General features: G+C 39.0%; 2 protein-coding genes across 2 annotated transcripts; both read right to left on the reverse strand.

Annotated features, from left to right (window-relative positions):
- Positions 1-1070: 1070 nt before the first annotated feature.
- gpr18 (G protein-coupled receptor 18) lies at positions 1071-6730 on the reverse strand. Its single transcript, XM_084908715.1, has 3 exons — positions 6302-6730; positions 5528-5577; positions 1071-5222 (listed from the first exon to the last, which is right to left on the reverse strand). The coding sequence occupies exons 2-3, from the start codon at positions 5560-5562 to the stop codon at positions 4211-4213; spliced, it is 1047 nt and encodes a 348-aa protein (XP_084764841.1). The 5' UTR covers positions 5563-5577; positions 6302-6730; the 3' UTR covers positions 1071-4210.
- Positions 6731-11087: 4357 nt separating this feature from the next.
- On the reverse strand, positions 11088-15988 carry gpr183a (G protein-coupled receptor 183a). The gene is made up of 2 exons (XM_084908625.1): positions 15608-15988; positions 11088-13797 (listed from the first exon to the last, which is right to left on the reverse strand). Exon 2 carries the CDS (start codon positions 13777-13779, stop codon positions 12679-12681), a length of 1101 nt encoding a protein of 366 aa, XP_084764751.1. The 5' UTR covers positions 13780-13797; positions 15608-15988; the 3' UTR covers positions 11088-12678.
- Positions 15989-22752: the final 6764 nt, after the last annotated feature.

The raw sequence follows: 22752 nt of genomic DNA on the forward strand, positions 1-22752 counted from the left end.
TCTTCAACAAGCATTTCACAACACTACATCCTGAGTGAGGCCGTGTCCTGGAGCTACGGTGTCTTTATCCATGTCTTTTTATCCACCTTGTAATGTTGCTTTCTCATTCTTCTTTGACAATACCGTGGATCATGCGGAACCCGAAGTGAGACCGGATTAAATATTAACACAACCTGACACAGTCCCCACTGGAGCTCCTATTCCACTTCACCTAATAGAATTAAAAAACTTTGCCATGTGCATGGAGCAGAACAGTGTTGTGAATGTTATTCTTTACAATGACTTTGAACAAATCTTATATAGATCTACGGAGAACCTGACAAGGAGGAGGCCAAGGTTTCCATTCAACCACTTAGCTGAGCTGGGAGTTAGAAAATACACACACACACACAGATGAGGGCCTTACATTATTTATGGTTCTTAATGGTGGCTGGCCGTGTGTGTGAATCAGCAATAGAACAGTCTGCTAAAATAGACACACAGCTGTAATCAAGGCCATACATTTCCTCTCCTTCTTGTGCTAAATACAGGGTCAATTGGAGGCAGTTTAGCAGCATTTGAAACTCTTGCACTAGATTATCTCCTTTTAATAGAGACGAAAGACAATGCAATAGTAGACTGCAGTTGCCAGAGGAAAAGATTACCTCTGAGAGGCTATCCTTGCTAATGTGCATACCTCACACAGTTCCTGCTCTTCATAAGATATGATTGCACGTCCAAATACAGATAAAAACAATAGCTCGTGTGCTTAACCTAGTTTTGTCCACAAAAGGAATCCATTAGTCTCATTGTGCAGCCCTTAAGCTCAGCATCGCAGGGGGGAATCCGCCGTTGCACCGCTACATCCACGCACATGTGCCTCTCATTTCCTATGGCAGTCCAGAAGTATCCTTCAACATCCTATTGTAAAGTTTACCAGGGGAGAGGTTCAGCGTATTAAAGTGCCCTGAGAGAAACGCTAAACGATGTAAATGCAGGCAGCTGCTGGCTGCTAATGCCATACAGTAGATGAGGAGGCCCAGCTGAGGCTGGATGTGTACAGTATCTATATAACATTATAGGTCCTCTTTCATGTCCTTGTGCTCTCTAATGGGAACAATATGAAGATTGATGGTATATAGTAAAACTGTGGAAAACATTGCTTCAAACAAAACTGTTACAAAATCCACTCCGCACCTTCGTCTCGGCATTAATTTGAATTCAGTCAACATTTTATTTTACAATATTTGTTAGACAGTTAAAAAAAAACAAAGTAAACCAAAGTGTTTCGTTTGGTTTGGTGGCTTTTATTTTAACTACTAATAAGTGGAGTGGCAGAAAAAGTGCATTTCCACAACTGAGCAATACTTCTAGTCAGCAGTTTGTCCATTTCTCACGTTTTTCTTTACAGCACATAGCGTGCAGGTGTCTCTGTGTGAATATATTTTAGCTGTATTGGAGTTTTGTTAATCTTTTAAATGCACAATCTTTCCATGCATCCCCCCAGGCTACGGTACAACTGTAGCTCTAACTACTCCTTCTTTTCTCCTAATTCAGAGGAGTATTTTCTCCCAGATCTGCTTTGACTTTCAGGATTTAATGGAACATACATGAACACGCAGCATCAGAAACCAGCTCTTTAGAAACACTTTTAATCACAGCACAGATAAATATATAAAAAAAGCACAATCTGAAAAACAAATGCAGCAACACTGTCTCTGATCATCATTTGATAGTGTGCTGACACGCAAACTCTATTAAGCTGTCTTCAAATATGCAAAAATGATATGATTTTACAATGATTACATATTCACTTCCCCAGCTGGCTGGCTCCAAGCGTCTCCATTTGTCATCGACTATTGTGTCCAATTATATGATTAGCTTTGAACACTCCAGCACTTCGAGAGCTCTCGTGTGTTCTGCCGCGCAGAGTGATTCACAAACAAAGTCATTACAACATGTATTCACACATATCAAATAACAAAACAGATGGCCACTGCGCCTGCTGCCTGATTTGTTTTCCACACGAGTGGTGGGGGAAAAAAGAGAAAGGAGGAAAAAAAAGTATTTTGTGCGAGCTGTGTTTAATGCTGACTGTTTTTATTCCCAAAGAAGAGCAGCTGGCTGTTGCGCTGTTAGATCAGCTCCTATGAAAGACAATCTTGTTTTCATTAATTTCTCTACAACAAAGGCACTTGTTGGGAAGATTTAGAATTACAGCGGGTAAAGCTTCCGGATAATTCATCACAGGGACTTGACAGGAAACTTAATTGTTTTAAATGCCAGTTGCTGTGAGCACTGTGGCTGGTTTGTCTTTGATGTCTAACAGGTGGGATACATAGACAACCCTCTGATGTTTCATTTGACCTTTGACCTCTCCTTTATAAATCCACTTGTAGTCCACCAGCCAATAAACCTATCACCATATGATGAACTGCAGTTCCCAGAATTCCACGAGATTGGAAATTTTGATGTCTGCCTTCTTTTATTTAGGACAGTGTAAATCTAACCCTTTCATGCCATACACACTGGCCTCTTCTTCATCTGAATGCTGTTAACCAATCAGCCGAATGCCACGTGGACCATCAGTACAGTTTATCCTTTTACTACTCTGAGTATGAATACAGCTGGACTTGCTTGTGAAAAATCAGTCAGAACATTAACAGAATCAGGCACATTTTAAAGACTTTCACAGTTTAATGCGGTATATTTAGCCTGTGTTTGCAAGTGATCAGCTATGCAATAACTTTGCTATCTGTGATTGCACCACAGGGTGCTCTTACTGTGTAATTGAAAGCGCCACTACACTGTTACCCAGCTACACTGGCTTACTGTCTGACCCAATTAAGATTGCGTTGTCGCTACAGAAACAATAACTCAATTATTTTAACAACTGGCCACACCAAAATCAATTCTTAGTGATGTTTGGGCTGGACACCTATCAAAATCATCACATTTCTTCCACTTACAGCCACTTGGCAGAGACAGAACTGTCACGCATTCACGTCTAACTCATTTCCTTGTCTGTCATTTGAGGAAGAAGAAACTGAGAATAAATTACTTTTGCGGCAGAGACCTGACACTGAAGTATCTCCGTGTAGAAAAAAAGGTTCTCTCTTTTAAGCTTAAGGTGGTTTTAAATCTACCGAATAGCCTCCCTGACATCTCTCGAGCATGTTACTGTAAATGCACTCCAAGCGACTGAATCATTTAACATCCAATCAATACAATTCACATTGCACCATAAACATATTGGTCTGATTCCTGTTTCTGAAAGCTGCTAGGACTTCTGTGTAAATGAGGCGCACTGGTTGTTTCACAGGGAAGAAAAACTGAAGTGTTGGCTTTTGTGAAGCTGGATGTAATAAATGAAATCCCCCTATGAACAAAGAAAAAGACTTTTAAAACAGAAAACAAAAATCTTGCACAGTCTGCTTGACAAAAGTCAAGAAAGCACTGTGATGGCCTGCTCTCCTGGGTTGATGGGATCTGTTGTAGCTGTGCCATGCTGCCATCACCTGGCCAATAAATTTACAGCAATTTTAACAAAACTTGTTGTGTGTTGTATGTGCTGCACCACAGGTTGGACTTTCCCTTTTTTCTATGCAAATCTAAATATAAATGCAGCCGAAAAAACTTTGCTCCTTGTGTGCATGACATCATGCCGCAGCAATGGCAACATTTGCTCACTTCGCCTCTGCAGAAACCGAGGTGCTGCAGAGGTAAAGTTCAAAACACCGCACGACAACAAATCAAAGAGACAACACTTAAAAACCCACCATTGTTTCCTGTAAGTCCCCCCCCGTGGAGGCTGTCAGTGACGCTGCGAGTAGGTTGAGAAGAGTTTCAGTGTTCACGTACAACAAAGCAGACATTGAGATACTGTGTGCTACGTCTTAAATGAATGTGAGCTTTATTTTCACCTGCACACATCACACCTGAGACACAGCCACTCGTGCTTTGTCTGCTAAAGCAAAGACGCACAAAAAAAGAAGAAGAAAAAAACCATCTCAAGTCTCATGGGTGAGTCAATCAGCTCTGAACACAGATGTTTTTTGCCACAACAGCAGCACTCCCATACTGTGAGTGTAAATTACACCTTGGAAATTAATTGCAAGTTCTTGATTCCTTTGATAATGAACCATGTACACAGCGATGCATTCAGTGTTACATTGTGCAAAAGCGCTCACAGTACGTATCGCAGTCCCATTTTGAAATGACTGTGGCTGTTTCATATCATTGCGCTGGTCATATTGCTCATTGATCTGATGCTGCCTGTGTGCGTGTGCCTGCTCTTTCGTCTCACGCTCCGCAGATAGTTCCTGTACAGAATCACGCTAATCACCCTGTCCTGGAACTGCTTGGAGACGATGTAGTACAGGATGATATCCAAGACTGTGCTTAGGTTCATGAGGAATGTGGTGAAGACTGCCCAAGTGCTATACCCCCCGTCGATGCCGTTCCCCAGCAAACGGACAACCAAACACACATGAAAAGGCACAAAACACACCAGCACTTGGATAATGAGCGTGATGATAATCCGGATGGACTTTTGCTTTACTTTAGGTTTGAGTTTAGAGGTGCGGCCATGAATCAGATTGTCCACAATGACGACGTAGCAGCCGATCATTATGCAGATGGGAACGAGGAAGAAAAAGATAAGTCGCACAAAGTTGACGGGGTTGTCATGGCGCATGTGGATGATGTCTTGCATCTTGATGCAGGTGGTGAAGTTAGAGGCCCGGTCAGGGTCCTTCTGGGAGAAGAGCAATGGTACAGAACTGCCCATGGTCATGACCCAGACCCCAACACTGCCCACCACAGCCTTCGGGACGTTTCTCAGCTCCTTGCCGTGCTTTGGCTGGACAATGGCCATGTAACGGTCAGTGCTAATCAGGGCAAACAGCCACAAAGCCATGCAAGGGTAGAAAATGGTGAAGGCTGCCATGATTCGACAGAAAAGATCTCCAAAAGGCCAGTAGTCCTGGTGGTGGTATACCATTCTGAAAGGAAGCAGCAGGATGAAGGTGAGATCTACCAGTGCCACGTTTATCATGTGGATAGTGACTGAGTTCCTTTTCTTTGTGGTTAGGGCAAACACCCATAAAGCTGTGAAATTAACCATGACTCCAATGACGAAGATGAAGCAGTAGAAAATCAGGCCTGAAATGCGGTACTCCACTGGTCCCTGCTCTGGCTTCATAGTTGCAGACATGTTGGTGGAGTTTAGATCCACTGTCATACTGAAAGACAATGGCGTTTGTTTCAGTTGTCATTCATTAGTACCTTTGTTTCAACATTTTGGTTTATATATCACATGTGGTCATGTCTGATGCAGCTGTGGTGCTTTTAATATTCGTATGACACATCCAAAAAGGTTTTGGTACTGAAAAGGATGTACTTTGGCTACCACTTGTGGATCCCTAAAAGTACATCAGCTACATGGAGCTGAATCATTTCAATCAGCTACAAGAAAGTTAAAGATGTATTCTTAGAGTGACAGTTATGACCAAAATAATCTGTCAAAACAACTCAAAATATAACTTACATATATGGATTGTTTTGAATCTGTTCCTCATCCATCCACACGAGTAAAATCTGAGAAGAAAGACCAAAACATAAAACTTGTAAAAATGTAAAACTAAGAGTCTTTCCTAACGTTTAGCACGATCAAACCGTCTGCTGTAGACAGGAATTAAAACGACACAATTAGATTTACAGAAGTGACACTCAGTTGAAATGGTGGCTTCTTCTAAATATGGACATTTTTATGTTACAGATGACAGCAGCAGCTGTTAATTTGAATATATATTTTTAAAATGCGGTGCAGCTGTACCATGCGAAACAGAGAGCTTTTCTATAACTGCAGACGAAAAAAACCATCCAAATAAACAGACAAAGAAAAAAATGAAAGCAAATGTTTGATTTAACTGCAACCTGTGGTTAGAGTCAAATGTGGAAGTGTGATTTGTATCCCTGAGAAAGTGATTTAGTATCTTGATAAGAAATCATGTGACTTCTGTTTGACATTTACCCATTTCTTTTCTACTGTACTCCACTCTACGTACTTTTTTTTATTGTATGTAAATAAAATTATAGAATATCTATCAATCTAGATATCCCACAGCAAACTAGACATAATCTAGATGAAAGAAAGATGTAAATGAAACAAACATATCATGTGAATCGATTTTTAGTAGCACCAAAAGACGCATACTGTACAAAGTAGCCATGAAACACGTCTGCCAATACTACAACCTTCAACGCTTAAAAGTGAAACAGATCAGGTAGCTTTGCCTGGACAATAAAAGGCTGCACTTACCACAAAAATCAAACAAACATCTTGACAAGCTCACAACAGCAGGTTTATGAAGCCAAATGGAACTCATGAAGATGTCAGAATACCAAGCTCTCACGGCCAAAACAGGGAAGTGAATACTTTCTCTTTGAATTTGACTGTAATGGTGGCGAGACAGAAGAGGCTGTAAAGCCCCCTTCACTTCCTGTGTCGCCCGTGCGTTATAGTTTCTGCTCTTTTTTAGATTCCTTTACACTGTCTGCGTGGTTGGAACAGAAATGGACTACAGCTTTCCACAGTCTGCAATTACACCCCCTTAAAGAAAATGATGTGCCATTAGAAGTGGGAGTGTGTTTGGCAGGCAGAGAGATGGCAGATTTAGGGCGAGTTATTGATTGGAAAAGTGGGGTCTGTCACAGCACATTAGTTCTCAGGGGAGTAATCCACAGCAGGTTGCTGCGAGAAGCATCTGCTGCTGGAGAGAAGTAATTAAAAACAGGATGTTGAGGCAGTTGCCATATAAACAGGAAATAAGACGGTGGTAATAGACACTTCACGCTGATGCTGGGAGATGGTTTTACACCACATCGGCTTAATGGATGCAAAGCGCATAGCTCAGGTGAAACGCTCAAGGTCAGCGTGGACCCGGATTGAATACAGATTAATGCGTCTGATTAGTGTGTGTGTGTAAGGTGGTAAAAACTATCAATTGGGACGTTTGACTCAAAGAACTTTGTGAGAACAAAACTTCTTCTGTTCACGTCCTCGCTGGTTCATTCGCAGGGCTTAAAATAGACCGTTTCCATCACTCACCACAGGTTTTTTCTTTTTTGCGACTCCCACAAAAGGTTTTACATGTTGCCCCGATGCACATTCATAATTGTGCCGTGCAGATTTGTCAGCTTTGATGCTAAACTTCTTCTTATTGTCAGTGGATTTTGTTTTTTTTTTTAGTACTGTATTTTGATCACAGCTCATTCAGTCTAATTCTTATTCCTGGGAAATAATTATCTATCGGCTTGTCCTCTTGATGTGTCTTAAAAAAAAATCTCGCACCAGATGGTACTTTGTGTTCATTGCAATATGTTGTTATGACAACAGTCTGTGTGATGTTTTCCTCTCTTTGATACTTGTCATGTGGTTGCGTCAATATTCAACTCTATAGTACATGTTTAATTATTCACCTGTATAAGCAACAAGGAGTGTATTTATGCTTTCTCTATACAGATAACTAGACATCAACTACCTCTCCCCTTCTCCCTTTGCTCTTTTTAAACTATCTATTTTTTACTATGCCATTTGTTGTAAAAGCATAAAAGTAATATTTCAATAAAAAGATTATTAGGTCCTCTTTTGTAGCTTCCGTCTACATTTAGAATTGATATATGGCCCCTCTGAGAAGCACATTTTATTTGGTTAATCACCATCTCTCTTACGCTGTTTTACACTGCCCTCTAGAGGCTGAAAAGAAATACTACAACACACCCAGCCTGTGGCTTATTTATTCACTGCGGAACGTATATATTATTTTTACATTAAAGAAAGCATTATATCAGTATATCATATTTTATTTGTAGTAACTGCTTTATAAATTTAAGGATTCGCAAACTCAATATTTGTTCAAGGTGGCGCAGAGTTGAAGGGTTTTGTACGCAAACATTGTGAAAAGGTTCTTTCTTTGACCACATTAGTTAGCTGCGCTGTGGTGTAGTGGTTAGTAGTGATAGCTCATACCAAAAAGGTCGATCTTATGATGTAATTTATCACCTGATGAGTCTAAATGTGAGAGTGAATTATGGTTTGTCTCAACCCTGTCCAAGAAGCACTCTGGCTTACATGCGCACTTTCATCATCAGCCCCCTCTTTCAGACCCACTGCAGTGTGCTAGAAGGTCTGTCTGGGACTCCCTGTTTCCCGTTTGGTGACCTTTGGTGTTTCTCGTTTTCACACACACTAAACAGTAATGACGCTCGAGTCATATAAAAGTAATGTTTAGAATTATAAAAAAAAATCCATAAGAGTCTATAAAATGTTACTTGTGCCAGTTTCATTAGAATATTGTTGTTATCACACACACATGTAAATCAGTTTCCAATTCATAAATTAATCATTTTATGTCACAACAACATGCGACAAAGTAACATCAACTCTGTAATTATTAAAGATTAGTTAATATCAGTCATCATGGAGCCTATCCTAGCCATCACTGGGTGAGAGGCAGGACACACCATGAGCATGTTGCGCGTCTACCACGGTGCTAACACAGAGTAAGAGAATCATTTACACTTAAATTCACACCTAGAGCATGGCCACCACCATGCAGCACCATGCTAAACTTTAACTAAATACCCATTCATTACCTGTCAATTTTCCATGTATTAGTTGGGATTATTATAAAGGTTTGTCTCAAAAACCTCCATATTTAAAATATCTGACTGCATGCATGGCCATGATTCTGACATGATGTTCATACTGTCAGCCTCTCCGAGAAATATAAGTGACAGAAACAAAGCATGATGAAGCAGCTGGCAATTATATGTGTGAAATACAGTGTTTATTGCAAACGAAGAAACCACACTATCATCAAGAGACATGTTCCCGTTGAACTAAACGTACGAAGATAACAGCGTCAAAATGCATATATGTCAATAATATATGCATATATTCTGGCTCGTACTTAACTCTTATGTAAATGCCAAAAATTCTGATAACATAATTTGACCTATGAAAAAATGAACAAAACAAGAAAACATATCTTGTTTTGTATAACCAACGGCGTAAAATCCAAGAAAGAAAGATGCTGTTTTGCATGTACGTATGACAGTGACGTAGATGGTTAACTTAAATGGCTGATTAATTTCTGTCTGGTGACTAAATGTCATCAGATAACATTCCAAGTATTTTGTCTAGTTTCAAGTATTTTTACCACAGCTTCACTTTTTTGCTCCTTTTCTCACAGCTACCACACCAGCAAACTTCCTGCAGCTTAGAGATTAAATCAGGTTTGTACAGAGGTGACAGCGAAAAGTTACGTTAATTACTTGTTGGAGTACTTTTAATGTCAGCCTACTCAGAGGAGACAAAACCGTGAGTTCAGGTTTTTATCGTTGTACATCGCTGCTGTTTGGTTTTCAAACAGCACAGCTGATGCAAACAGATCTGTGGATCAGATTACATCCAGGTGAAGCTATAAACCATGTTCTCAGTGCAGCACCTTCGTGCTAGCTCTGACACTACAACTGCAAATCTGTCTTCAGCGTAACTTACCAGGCTTTATCTAATGTGGTTATGTTGTGATTTGTTAAATGATGGCAGTGTGCCTTTTAAAACTATTGTTTGAGAGCTCAACATCCCCTTTTATATATACATTAAAATGGTGTCGTTTTATCTTTTATCGTTTGATTATTTGTGAGAAATCAAGTGATACAGGAAATGAGACACATTGACATTAAAATGTGTAAGTGCAAATGTTTGTGTGACACACTAAATGTGGGTGGTGAATGTGTCAGAGGGCTGGCAGCTCTGTAACAAGAGTACCAGGTTTTCTTAATACAAATACTAAGATGCTTTAAGTTTTTCTGTTGATGTTTTTATGTTTTTTATATTTACATACTTGTAAATGTCTTGATAGCAATTCCACCCAACTGCTAATTTTTGCAAATCAGTGGCACAGTTTTTGGATGCTCTTAGTACCTCTGATTTCTTCACTTAATGGCACTCTTAGCATTTTTTCATATATATAAAATTTTTCTGTAATAAGTGCTACAAACCCCTTGCGTTCCAAAGTTCAAAGTTCTTCACAGTGCTGTACTTTGTAAATGATGCCATGTGTTTTGCTCTGTGGGTTTGCTGTCACCCTGGCATATGTTATAGTGACACATAAGCGTTAAACGCTGCTGAACTTCTCACTAGTTAGTCTTTTTTTAACGTTGTGCTCCGTTTCTTTGCAATCTGATATCAAAGCCTCCTTCAGAAATGTTCCTTCTGTTCTGTTCTGTTCTAAACAACAGCCAAAAAAGGCCACTGTTTCACAATCTTAGCAAATTAGACAGAATTGTGCAACCTGATAGCAAGATATGTAAACAAATATAAGATCAAATTCTAGTTCAAACTGTTTTCAGTAGCTTGAACCGACCAAAAGTCCTGTCACAGTCTCCCAACACATGTGTAATTCAAACTAAAAGCAAAAAGTTTACACCTTTCCAAAATGCGAAGGCAGTAAAAATAAATCCTCGCACGTATTTTTTCAGACTTTTTGATGCCAGCTTACAGTAGACGCTCTCTGACCTTTGTGCTGAAAGGTATAAGTTCATGGTGGTGTACTGTTGGGTGCAGGCTGCTATGCAAGAGGTGAGAGTTTGCATTCCACCACAGATCAACTGTTCTTTTTTCTCAAACCTCAGACCAAGCATTTGGCTTACTTAACCAGTTAAATTAGTTAAACTAGTGCTCATTTCTCAATGTCCTTAAACATATTGTTGGATGCATGCAATATTCTGTTATATTTTATAATTCTTTCTTACCTCAAATATTGAAATTTATATGTGCACAATTTCTGCTGCTTCACTGATAAAACACATCTGTGTTGACTGAATTTCTAATAACCAGACATCCTGACATCCCTTCATGGCCTTCTAGTTCAGTGGGAAGGTGATGGTGTTGTGAGATAACGTGAAATGGGTGTTAAATCTAAGAACGATTCATAGTGGTGACTCAGTATACTATAAACAGAGCTGCTGTTTGCATCCAGCAAGAAGCGGATATAACCACAATATAAACACAATCTCAGTCACATCCAAAACAATATTAATAATTATTACAAGTCATTTATTATGTACAGTGCTGCATAAACATGTCAAGCATTGAAGTGAAAATTGCTCCAAAAACAATGCTGTGAAGAGTTTTCATTTACCAATTATAGTTACACAAGGTGCAGTAAAAAGGAAAAAAAGTATATCAGTATCTGGGCAGAATCGGAATCAGAATACTTAATAATCCCTAAGAAAATGATGCTGTTAGAGCTGCTCCAATAAGAAAAGTAACAGATTGAACTAAAGTAAATAATACAATGTGTTACAAAGTTACAATCAATTAAATGTAAAGACTGGCAAAGATCATGGGCCTTTAAATGTTTTCTAACTATCTTCAGATTTTGCTACACTTTATTTTTTTGTGAATTTAGAGTTTTGCAATGCTTTCCGTTTCTTCGGGTAATTCCAGTCACACATGTATGATGATTGGTCTATCTCAGGCTTTATTGCACTAGTTGTACTTCTAAAATCATCATACTAAAGAATAAGTTTAGCACCCTTCCGAAAGTACGGTATAATGGTTACATATTTAAAGATTTCTAATGCCCCCAAATTTTTTGTAGAGTACTACGAGCTCGCTCGCAAAGCTAAACAGTTTTAGACTGACTTAACAGATGTTAATCACTTAGCAAACCACAGGGTGAAATGCAGTTTCTGCAGTTTTTCAGCGGTTTTTGGTCACGTTAGTACCCTTTTATAAATATATCACTACACATGGCATACAGTTTTATGATGGCCGTTCCTGTGGCCTGGTAAATGCTGTGTGTTGTTCACACATTAAACCTAAAATATAGACCATAAAAATTCAACAAGAAACATAACAAACTGCTGATGGAACATATAGCACTTGAAACCACTGCGTCTCTAACTCTTGCGCAGACAGAAAATAATAACTATAGAAACAGATCCAGAACAATTAAAGTTGTTGCAAACGTTTCTTTAAATAAAAAACAAACAAAAAATAAAAAAACAACCTCATCCTCAAGCCACTAAATAACAATGCATCATTATCCAAACAGGAAAATGTTAAATATGTTGCTTTTGCAAACATTTAAGGTTGGCAGAGAGTTGGAATAATCTCTGTCGATTTCCCTGAACTATTACACCTGAAAGCTGAACCGAAACTTGGGGGAAATAAAAGACAATTGAAGCGTGATTCTGTACGAGAATGAAACTTCTGTCAGATCTAATTCATCCTTACATTTCAGTTCATAGAAGTATCACTGTAAGTGAGTCCCTTTGATGTGAGCTTGCTGGTTTTGAATCCAGGCTGGGGCCTTCCAGACCTGTGTGGCTCTATTGGTACTGTGGTTTCCTCCCATTCTCCATGTTAGCTCTGCAACAGGTTCCTCCTTGAATTCTCAGACATTTCCAGAAATGTCCTTTGAGTGCTTTCACTTGTGGAAAACAATCCATTAATTTCCAGTGTCTACAGATGCTGGGCATTTGTGATGATGTAAAAGTCCATTTTAAGGTTAAAACCTCTTTATTTGAGACACTATCTTTGAGAAAAGTCACCCTGAGAAAAACAAAATGAAACAAAAAGATTCCTCTTATTCTGTGCAGCTCTTTGTCCCTTAATTCTTTAGATCAGTCGTGATAGTGGGATCTTCGTTCTGTGACTGTTCCCGTAACTGAGCTGTTTAGCTGGATCTTGTTACCGTCGAGGAAATCCTTGGAGGAACCTTCAGGAGACACTCTCACTGCGCTGGAGAAAGAAATGCTAACGTGCACCTTCAGGATTTTCAGGAGTTTTCTTTTGTAGCCCTTACAGGCAAAGAAATAGATAAACGGATCCAAGCAGGAGTTGAGGTTCATCAGACATACGGTGATGTGCAGTGACACCTGAAAGGCTGTGAGCTGACTGCAGTCGGGTTCCGACACCAGCTTGCGGATCATGTACTGCAGGAGGTCAATGTGGTAGGGGCTGAAGCACACGATAAACACCACGGACACGCAGCAGATCACTCCGATGGCCTTGCGGTTCCTGCCGGACTTTTCTGTTAAATGGTTGTTCTTGGCTGTTAAGTGAAGCTTGGAGCATAAGACAGAATAACACACCAGGATGGTGACGACAGGGATAACATAACCCATGCCAACAGCACCAATCAGTATAGTGGCAATATGTGGAACTTTATCAAGGTTGGGGTATTCCATGCAGGTGATGTAGCCATCAGGTTCATTGTGGCACATGTTCATGTTAAGCAGTGGGAGTGTCTGACCCAGGACCAGCAGCCACACGGCAACACAAATGTAGCGCACGTTACTGACTTTCCTGAGTCGGGCAAAACGCAGAGGCAAGACCACGGCGATGAAGCGGTCCACACTGAGACAGGTCATGAAGTTGACTCCCGCATAGGTGTTGATATAGAAGATAAGGCCTGAGATCTTGCACAGAGCTTCTCCTAGTGGCCAGTGGAAACCCAAAGCATAGTAGATGATCCTCAAAGGCAGAGAGAGGGTGAAGAGGATGTCGGATATGACCAGGTTGAGAGAGTACAAGGTAGTGGAGTTTATCTTCTTCAGATTGGGACGGATTACATGGAGGGCCAGGCAGTTACCAAACAGTCCCACAAAGAACACAAGGCTGTAGAAAAGAGGCATGAGGATTTTGGCATACTCCCGATGAGCATACAGGGTGGTGCAGTTAGAGGTACTGTTGAAGGTTGTGGTTGGGGCGGCAGAACCCATCTTAAATTTATTGAGTATCTGCATAAAAGCAAAAAATACAATCAAACTTGGTTTCAATCCAGAGAGTAACACATTGCTTTGAATGTTTTTCTTATTTTTTGTATGTAACAAATTAAAGGGAAAAAAATAAATAAACTGAACTGCTGAGACTTTCTTTATGATGATATGAAACTATTGTCAACATTGGTGTGAGAACACATAGAGGGTTACAGATCCATGACCGTGTTTCGAAAGGGAAGTAAAAGGAGTATGTCTCAAAGTCTATTTCCTCACAGTCTACAAAATTGTTGTGTAAATGGCAGTATCATTAAAAAAAATCTTAAATGGCAATGCTGACGTTATCTTTTAGGTTGTGTTTCTAAACTCTAACAAATTATGAAGTTATATTTTAAAAAAATTGTTGCTATGGACAGTCAAAGCAAGCAAATTGACTATTTTGTTCTTCACGTAAGTAAAACCTGATCTGTCAACAGCAAGAGTTAACAATGAGTTGTGAAACAGTGAACACTGTGAACAAAGTGCTGTAAGGTACAAATAGATTTTTTGCTTTGTAGTGCCATCTTGTGGTTTAAAATTTTGTGCAAACAAAGATACACCTGATATCTGAGAGGAACTGGTGACAGACTGGAACTGCAAAGCACACGTAAACAGCCACACGTACAAAGCCTTGGCTTTCAAACATCACAGTCCCATCGACCCAGATGATTAATAAAATCCTGAGCCAACATCATAATGCATTACGAAAAGATAAACGAACGCCTCCAAAGGTTGTACATTTATGTCCCGACTGGCTACTTTTTCGCAGCATGAGGTTAGCATATTTAGCTTTTAATCTGCATATGCAGCTCTTCTCCTTTTCTATTCTGACAGATGATTGTGGTTTGCTTTTTTAATATAGCATATTTTCCTTTTCATACATGAAGTTAGTTTTATATTTCTTATATTTCTGTCTCAAGCGACTACCAGGGAAAATAGTACAAGTCACGTTCATTTCCAAACTGTTCCAATCCTTTATTTAAATTTTTGACTCACAGGACGTGTCTGGCATAGCGCGTGTGGTTAAAAGTGCCATGAAGGAAGTCAGTGAACAATGCCTCTGCTCAACGGCTATTCTAAATGCAGCTGCAGCGCTGTCACATAAACAGCACAAAAAAAGTTTACAAAAAAAAAAAAACGGGGTGTTACTAGCTGGCCTTGTGTATGAGGAAGTGAGCTTCCCCAAGGTACTCTACCCTTGAATGCTAGGCAGTTGGAGTGCCACATTGTGTACATTGAGACTGCCTTATCATTCTATCTATCTGCTTGACCACATGGTGGAGTGGAGAAAAATGTTTCCTGGCCCACCAATTGCATTTTGGACAAACCTGCAACAACACTGTTGTGTTTAAATAGTTTCAAAAAGCTGTTGTATGACTTCACAAATTTGAAAACCAATAGTCTTGCGTGTGTGTTATAAAAGTGTGTTTCTTAAGACAGTTAATAATGTGGTTGTGGTAATGTCAGGTTTACACAAGTGAGCGAGTATTTTGTTTTTCTGAATCTGCCAAATTCAATTACATGAAAGAATAAAGGATGAAGATTGTAACGATATCAGCATGCACCATTTAAAAATGTTTATTTAAATACACTTTTTTTTGCTTTGGTGTGAGACATTTACGTGGAGTAAATTCCTGACTCTAGTCTATGCCCTGTTTTCATACCTTTAGTCCACGTATATTAATCTATATGATCACCTGAAATTGATTTTGGCAAGTCAAAAGAGACACGGTGTTCACCGTTACACTACAAAACAAGTTAAAGTTTGGAAAAAACACAGAGAGAAACTTACCTTACAGATGGAACGTGCTGCTCATCAGACCTGAAGTCCCATTTATTCAACCGACGTTATTTTTGGCGGAAAGATATCACAGCTGCCCTGAGCGCGGTACCGTCACACTGACCCGGGTGAAAATAACAAGACAAAGTAATCAAGATCAGTATCTCCTGCCAGTAACCATAGTGACAAAATATCCTGTTCTAGCGCTCAGTTTCTCTCTCTCTCTCTCTCTCTCTCTCTGTTTCTTTCGCACCGTTTGCCCGTCTCTCACTTTTCTCGCTTTAACTCAACTTTTTCAAAAGTTTTGTCTTTAAAAAAACTCTTGCAAAACACCTACTGATAACGCCAAAAGACGTGCTCAGTGTCACTCGTTACATCAAAATAAAACAAATCATTTCATTGGCATTTGTGGTCTAAAATGTGGGTGGTGAGCCATGTGTGACTTTTTTGGGGGGGGGGGGGGGGGGGGCAAAATGTAGGTTTCATACACATGCTGTACCCATGTGAGTACTCATGGGAGGATGTTGCTTCAGGTGCAGGAGTATGACCGTCAGCATTTTTATAAAATCATATATGCAACACAGCAATTTTTTTTCCTTAATGTATTTTTGTAAAGAGACTGGCCCACAACAGCACCACACTTCTCTCCAGTAATCCTCAATTCAAGCTCATAGTAATTCGCTTGCTTCTGATCAGTTTTCCCCTAGACTATACAAATGAGTAATAGCTAAATGAGTGATAAACTTCCCCTTCAGTCCAAAGATACCTTGGCTTTGATGTTATTAGCTCAGGCTCACTTTCAAAAATGACGAACCACACAGATCTGAGACGACACAAATATAGTAAAGAATCCCCGCAGGAAAATATAAGCAATGTGGTATTCGCAAACATGCTTTAGAGTAAGAGATCAGAGACTGGTTTCACTGTATTATGTGGTTATGCTTTGATATATTGCAGAGAAAAAAGAAAAAATGATTTTACATACCTGTGCTTTTAAATGAGCAGGTTTTCTGAAGGCATCAATTAACTTTAAGACAAAATGAATTTGAAGCTCAAATTAGAGCTTCAAATTCGGTATACTTACAGCTTATAACAACAGTTATCCTGTGGTTTTCACACCTTTAAATCACCACCGCCCTTTAGGATACTTTGAATTTGAACGCGCACAACTACAGGATGTGAAGTGTGATGGCAACTGCATAGTGGAGAGCATAAATATCTTTTCTGCACCTTTTGTTTTTCCATTCAGTCATTCAGTTCACTGCTTTTAAGGTGTGGAAGAACTTCAACTTCAAACTTCAAAGAAAAATTAAAAAATCACTAAGAACATCTATTAAATGCTTGTTAAGGTGGTGGGAAATGGAAATATTTCTAAAAGAATTTCTGTTTTTCTTGTTTTTTGGGGTTTTTTTTTTGTTGACCACAAACTTTCTTCCTTCAAAACATGTCTGGTAGTGAGAGAGAGGAAGCAGTTAACTTCCTCATGGCCTGTCCTTGTGCGTCTGACTCACTGGGCTTTAGACAGCCAGATCACGCCCGGTGATGACAGACAAAAGGCAAAGAATTTTACCATTGCTATTCATAGTAGACATATTGTACCAGTGTAAAGGCTAAGCCACTAATAACATTTTTACACTCTGTTCTTGTAAATGTTGGGTTTTTGTTAAAGATATCTGATAGTTTTTTTTGTGACAATAACAACAAAATCAGTTGCGTAAAACAAAGACTAATAAAATGAGAAATTGGTAAAAAAAAAAAAAAATTAAATTTAAAATTAAACAAAATCTGTACATCCTGTGCACATGGAAGGAAGTTTTGACAGAGAAACAGTGAAAAGGATTTCCTCCTGAGTTGCATATTATAGCACACAAACATTGTCACCATGGCTTTAAAGACCACACACTGAAAGTGTGTGGCAGCGTGGAAAAAGTAGTATGATCTATGTGTCACTTGTCAGTGTATTCAAACAGTTCATAACCAGTTCAGAACTGTGGTTTGGTAGTATTAATATATAGGACACGTGAAATCAAACACTGCTAACTTTTTAACATTAAGCTAAAACCTTACACATCAGACAATTCTACCCTTATTAAATAAAATAAAAAAACCCAAAAAACTGTTCATGATTTACAAATGTCACATATTGAATTGGCTGATCCACTCACAGGGTGTATAGCGTAGTTTTTTTATACCACTAACAGATTTTAAAAATGTGTAGAGTTGCTTATCAATAGGGCGATAGCAATCGTTTAAGGGCTGTTCAGCTTGTGGTTCAGTATAGTGCAACAGCAACAGGAAACTCCTGTGGCTATTCATCATACTGCTGAAAACAAGCCAAAAACAAATCTACCAAGTAACAAAATTCCCATGAGACTAACTAATATTGTATATAGGGTGATTGCATTAATATTTGAGAGCACAATTTACTTTAATTCATTTATAGGACAATAACAGCTGATGCTGTTCTGGTTACAAGAACTTCAAAACCAAGTTCAAACTACTTTTAAACATATTTACAAATCATCATTTCAACATTAATGCAATTCAGTGGCCTGTGGACCAATGGGTTCCTGTGATGACAATGACTTTATACAGTTTATTAGCGGGAAGTGGGACCATGTAGAGCAGAGGACATGTTGCAATAACTATGCTCTTGCAATCCTTATACATGTGCCTTTCTTGACATGTCACAACTGTTTTTCTTAACTGTATCTGGCCGATTATCAAACTCTCTCCGTGAGATCAGGAGCATCTACTCAGGAGCAGTGCTCTCTTCTGGCAAGTGGAATGCACTGCAGGTTGAGATATTTAGATTATGTTGCAACAGGAGAAAGAAAACGAGAAGGTCAAAGCTTCGCTCTCAACACATGGTACACACAGTACTTGCGTCATAGCATAAAGAAGTCACAGGATGGCAGTAATGCCTTTACAGTTCTTTTACCTGCAACAAAAAGAGATAAATTTCAAGTCAGTGTTGGAATCAGCAGTCCTAAAAGAGATTTATGTCACTATCTGTGCATGCAGGGTGTACACATTGCCCTAACTAGAGGAAATTGCATGGAATTAATAGATAGATATTGAAATTTGAAAACTAAAATTAACTGGTAAAATGTTTAAAATGTTTCACTAAAATCAGATTTTCCCCCATTTTCCTATCAATATACAGTGTAAAGAAATTAGGGCTAGCTCAAGAGTTTTGCACAATTAAGCTAAAGCAACTCAGAGATAATTGACAATTTCAGGAATTTCTTTGAGATCTACGTACAGTGGTTTATCTTACACAAGTACTTCTCTTTAGTATCTTCTTTGACAACAACTTTGCCAAACACATTAAATCTGTTTTTCTAAGTGATTGAACTGGTCTGATCCCAAAGGTAACAGAATCCTGTGCTGTTTAATTTTATTTCTACTCAAGAATAAAAGTCAAATAAAAAGTCTATTCAACTTCGGATGGAATGGAGAGAGTACGTAATCGGTTCAGTTTATTTTTTTGTCTGTTTGTTAGAAGTCTAGCATCCACAGTTTTTTAAGATATCGTTTTCAAATTGTGTTTGACGGTAGATACAAATAACAGTGGAAGATGATTTAATTTTGGTGAATCAAGGCTAAACTCAAGGTCACGCCAAATATGAAAATAATAATAATAATAAAAAAAAACCTTACTGTACTACCCACAATTTTTTTTTTTCAAGCTTCATAAAAATCTACTAAGACTTGGGGGACATGAGTACCTAGGTTGGCTGAGGATTTGACCTTGGCAGTCATTCTTAGCACCCAAGGTCAAAGTTGTTCTTGAAAAAAAAAAAATGTCAAGAAACAATATCACGTAAGTTTTCATATGAAAGGGCAATGAGAGAGCTGTACAACACACATCTTATTTGACCCCATAGCAGCCTGACGTCGGAGTGTTTTAATAAAAACATTCTAAAATCTTAAAGTTTTAGTATAGCCTTGGGGAAGTTGTGCTCTCTGAGTGCTCTTATACTATATTATATTATTTAAAATAATATTATATTATTATATATTATGTTATTGCATACTTTATTGTATTATACTAGAATATAAATTATATATCTGTGCGTTCATCATTTGTTTGAAGCCGGCTCACCTCCTGCAACCACTTTTCCGAGAATACGCGCTTCTTTTGCGGTTCAGACTCCTTCTGACACTTCTTTGGAGGTGGAGGAACACCAAAGTAATTGCTTAAAGGAGCTTGCTTCTTCGACATCTTTAAGAGTTCTAAACTAATGTCTGTCCTCCTCCAGAAAATCTTATGTACGCAAATGCGCGTTGCAACTTCTTATCTGGTGCGCGTCTTTTATTTTGACAGCGAATGCGCACCTGCGGACCACTTATGTGCACCCCTGTTTATATTGTTGGAAACCCCACTCTACAGGGACGAGCATTGTCATCTTGGAGGACTGAGGCTCCTGTTAGTTATATTAATAAATTGGTAAATTGCCAATATGTCTTGTTTATTTTTCAGACATCAATAATCTGATCCAATAACCAACACCAAACAAGGGTTAATAGGAGAATAAGCTGTTTGACAGTGGTAGAGAAGATTTGGCGAGTCTTTTATTGGCGCAAACCACATACTCAACTCAACTCTGCTGCTCAACACACAAATAGATTTTCCTTACACGTGTGGCGAGGTGGCTAAAATGCAGACATTCTGTAATTAAGTGGGTTTAAAAATCATCTTGTAAAAGTTGAAGTACTGTTTCAACTTTTACACTGAAGCAAAAGTGGGGTAAAAGTACAGGTAAAGGCTCTGAAATAAACTTAAAGTAAGAAAGTAAACAAAGATAACTCTTTATAAGATGTTTCTACCAGCTATTTTTGTCCAAAGCAAACTGAACCTTGTGCTATATTAATGTAATAAAATTATATTAGCGAAAAGACAGAACTCATTTTATTTCTGCCTTTTATTCTTACTATATGCTCAACATAGCAGCACACTGAGTGCTATTCATAAGTAGGAGAAAGATCTTACAGTTTTTCTCGATTGCTTAAACACTATAACCAGTCTTGTGAACCCAAATTTAATAACCATAATGACACTTTCCAAAACGGACACCCACTGTAAACACTGAACTGTAAACACTATGCCCCTGCTTTACCACATGAGTCAGATGTGGTGAACTGTTACTGCAAAACTCTACTCAAAAATCCCTACATTTGTCAGTGCTGACACCATGTGGTCACTTAGAAAGCACTAGCAGTCAATAATGTTCTCACATCAGCACAGCTTTAGCTCAATAGTGGAAACACTAGGAGTCAAACTGTATCACAGACCAATCAGAAACTTTGATGGATAGACAAAATGGCCAAAGTCAGCTCATTTAGGATGAAACAATGGATCCAAAGACAAGCAAAGGAAAAGGTCAAGGAGGAGGAGGAGGAGGAGGAGAAGGCAGTCTAGGACACCAGTGAGGAGGAGGTGGGCGAGGTAGAGGTGGAGGAACATAATTGACCATCGGGCTATTGTAAATGTCCCTGGTCAGCGTGGAGGGAATGTCACTCTGTGTGCAGCCATCAGCCATGGAGGGATACTCCACCGCAATGCCATTCTAGGACCCTATAACACTATGCTTCTCCTTACTTTTCTTGATGGTCTAAGACAAAATATGTTCCAGTTGGACTACAGGGAACCAGCACAGCCAGAGCACCCTCACTACGTTGTTGTTTGGGATAACGTCAGCTTCCATCGCGCTGCTCTGGTTCATGACTGGTTTACCAATAACCCAAGGTTTTCTAACATCTTTCTGCCTTCATAGCCTCCCAGGCAGACCCAAAACCATAGGGCAGGGGTGTCGAACTCCAGGCCTCGAAGGCCGGTGTCCTGCAGGTTTTAGATATCACCGTGGGTCAACACACCTGAATGAAATGATTAGTTCATTACCAGGCTTCTGGAGAACTTCAAGACATGTTGACGAGGTCATTTAGCCATTTAAATCAGCTGTGTTGGATCAAGGACACATCTAAAACCTGCAGGACACCAGCCCTTGAGGCTTGGAGTTCGACACCTGTGCCATAGGGTATGGTTTTGGGTGTAGAGCTTCATTTTGACCTCGAAATACGATGTTTGGGAAATTGGGTGAGACGTTATGGATTTGTGTTTTGAGAATACGAGGCATAGTTTGAAAAAATTTGTTTAAGCAATCGAGAAAAACTGTAACATCTAGCTGCACTGTTTTGTACAGCTTCACAGGTACCAATGGAAGTACAAGAAATACAGGGGGGGGGGAAGTCTCTCTTGGGATCTCAAAAAATAAAATAAAAAAAATTGCATTTCGGATTTCGCAAAAGTACTTTTTTTTCTCTTTTCCAATGTCTCTTGCTCCATAACTAGCAGTTCTTACCTTTAAATAGAGCTCTGTCTTCCTCTCCTTTCCTGTCTTTCATACATCTTGCTCCATCTTTGAGTGAAGTGAGCTCTCATTCTTTTCTCCTGTTGGGAAATATAGCAATTGTACCTTTAGCTAGCATACAGAGTGTGCCCTAAGCTACACAGAAACAGTTTGTGTGTTTGCTGATGTTTGTTGAGCTGATAGAAACGCTACATTTGAAATTACCTACCACTTTTAAACAAAAACAAAACGTCACTCTTTGTGCTCATTTCTCTCTGTAGCGGTAGCTAAATGCTGAAGTAAGAACACCTGAATATGGCGCAGTAAATCATGCATAAATTACATGATTTTGTCTTTTTCATTTGCCTTTTTCATGATAAGCTGTGGTGATTGAATCAAAAACATTCAGGATTGAAGGTATACAGTAACGTGAAATAATAACTCCTCAAATGTCTTAAACCAAAAGTAACTACCCTGTTTTGAAAATGTAAGCAGTAGAAAGTAGAGATATTTGTGTTAAAATGTAAGAAGTAAAAGTAAAAAGTTTTCAGAAAAATAAATGCTCAAGGAAAGTAAAGATAATGGAAAATTCTACTTAAGTACAGTAACACAGGATTTTTGCTTCATTGCTTCCCACCTCTGCAATTGTGCATCTTTTAAGGAGAAATAGGCTTTTATACACTATAGAGAAGACAGATGGCTGGAAAGAGGAGTGAAAGAGACCATCTATGCCCACTGTGAACAAGCATCTTTGAACAGAGGGGGTGTTTTATGACACCAACTGTCTGGCACCTACAATGCAGT

The sequence above is a fragment of the Perissodus microlepis genome, chromosome 16, assembly GCF_051167445.1.
Source record: "Perissodus microlepis isolate ML-2025 ecotype Zambia chromosome 16, ASM5116744v1, whole genome shotgun sequence".
Lineage (NCBI taxonomy): Eukaryota > Metazoa > Chordata > Actinopteri > Cichliformes > Cichlidae > Perissodus > Perissodus microlepis.

Coding starts and splice junctions, on each gene's coding strand:
- gpr18 (XM_084908715.1), bottom strand. CDS start 5,562: ATGGATGAGGAACAGATTCAAAACAATCCATATAT. Junction 5,223..5,527: donor ATTCAAAACAATCCATATAT/GTAAGTTATATT, acceptor ATTGTCTTTCAG/TATGACAGTGGATCTAAACT.
- gpr183a (XM_084908625.1), bottom strand. CDS start 13,779: ATGGGTTCTGCCGCCCCAACCACAACCTTCAACAGTACCTCTAACTGC.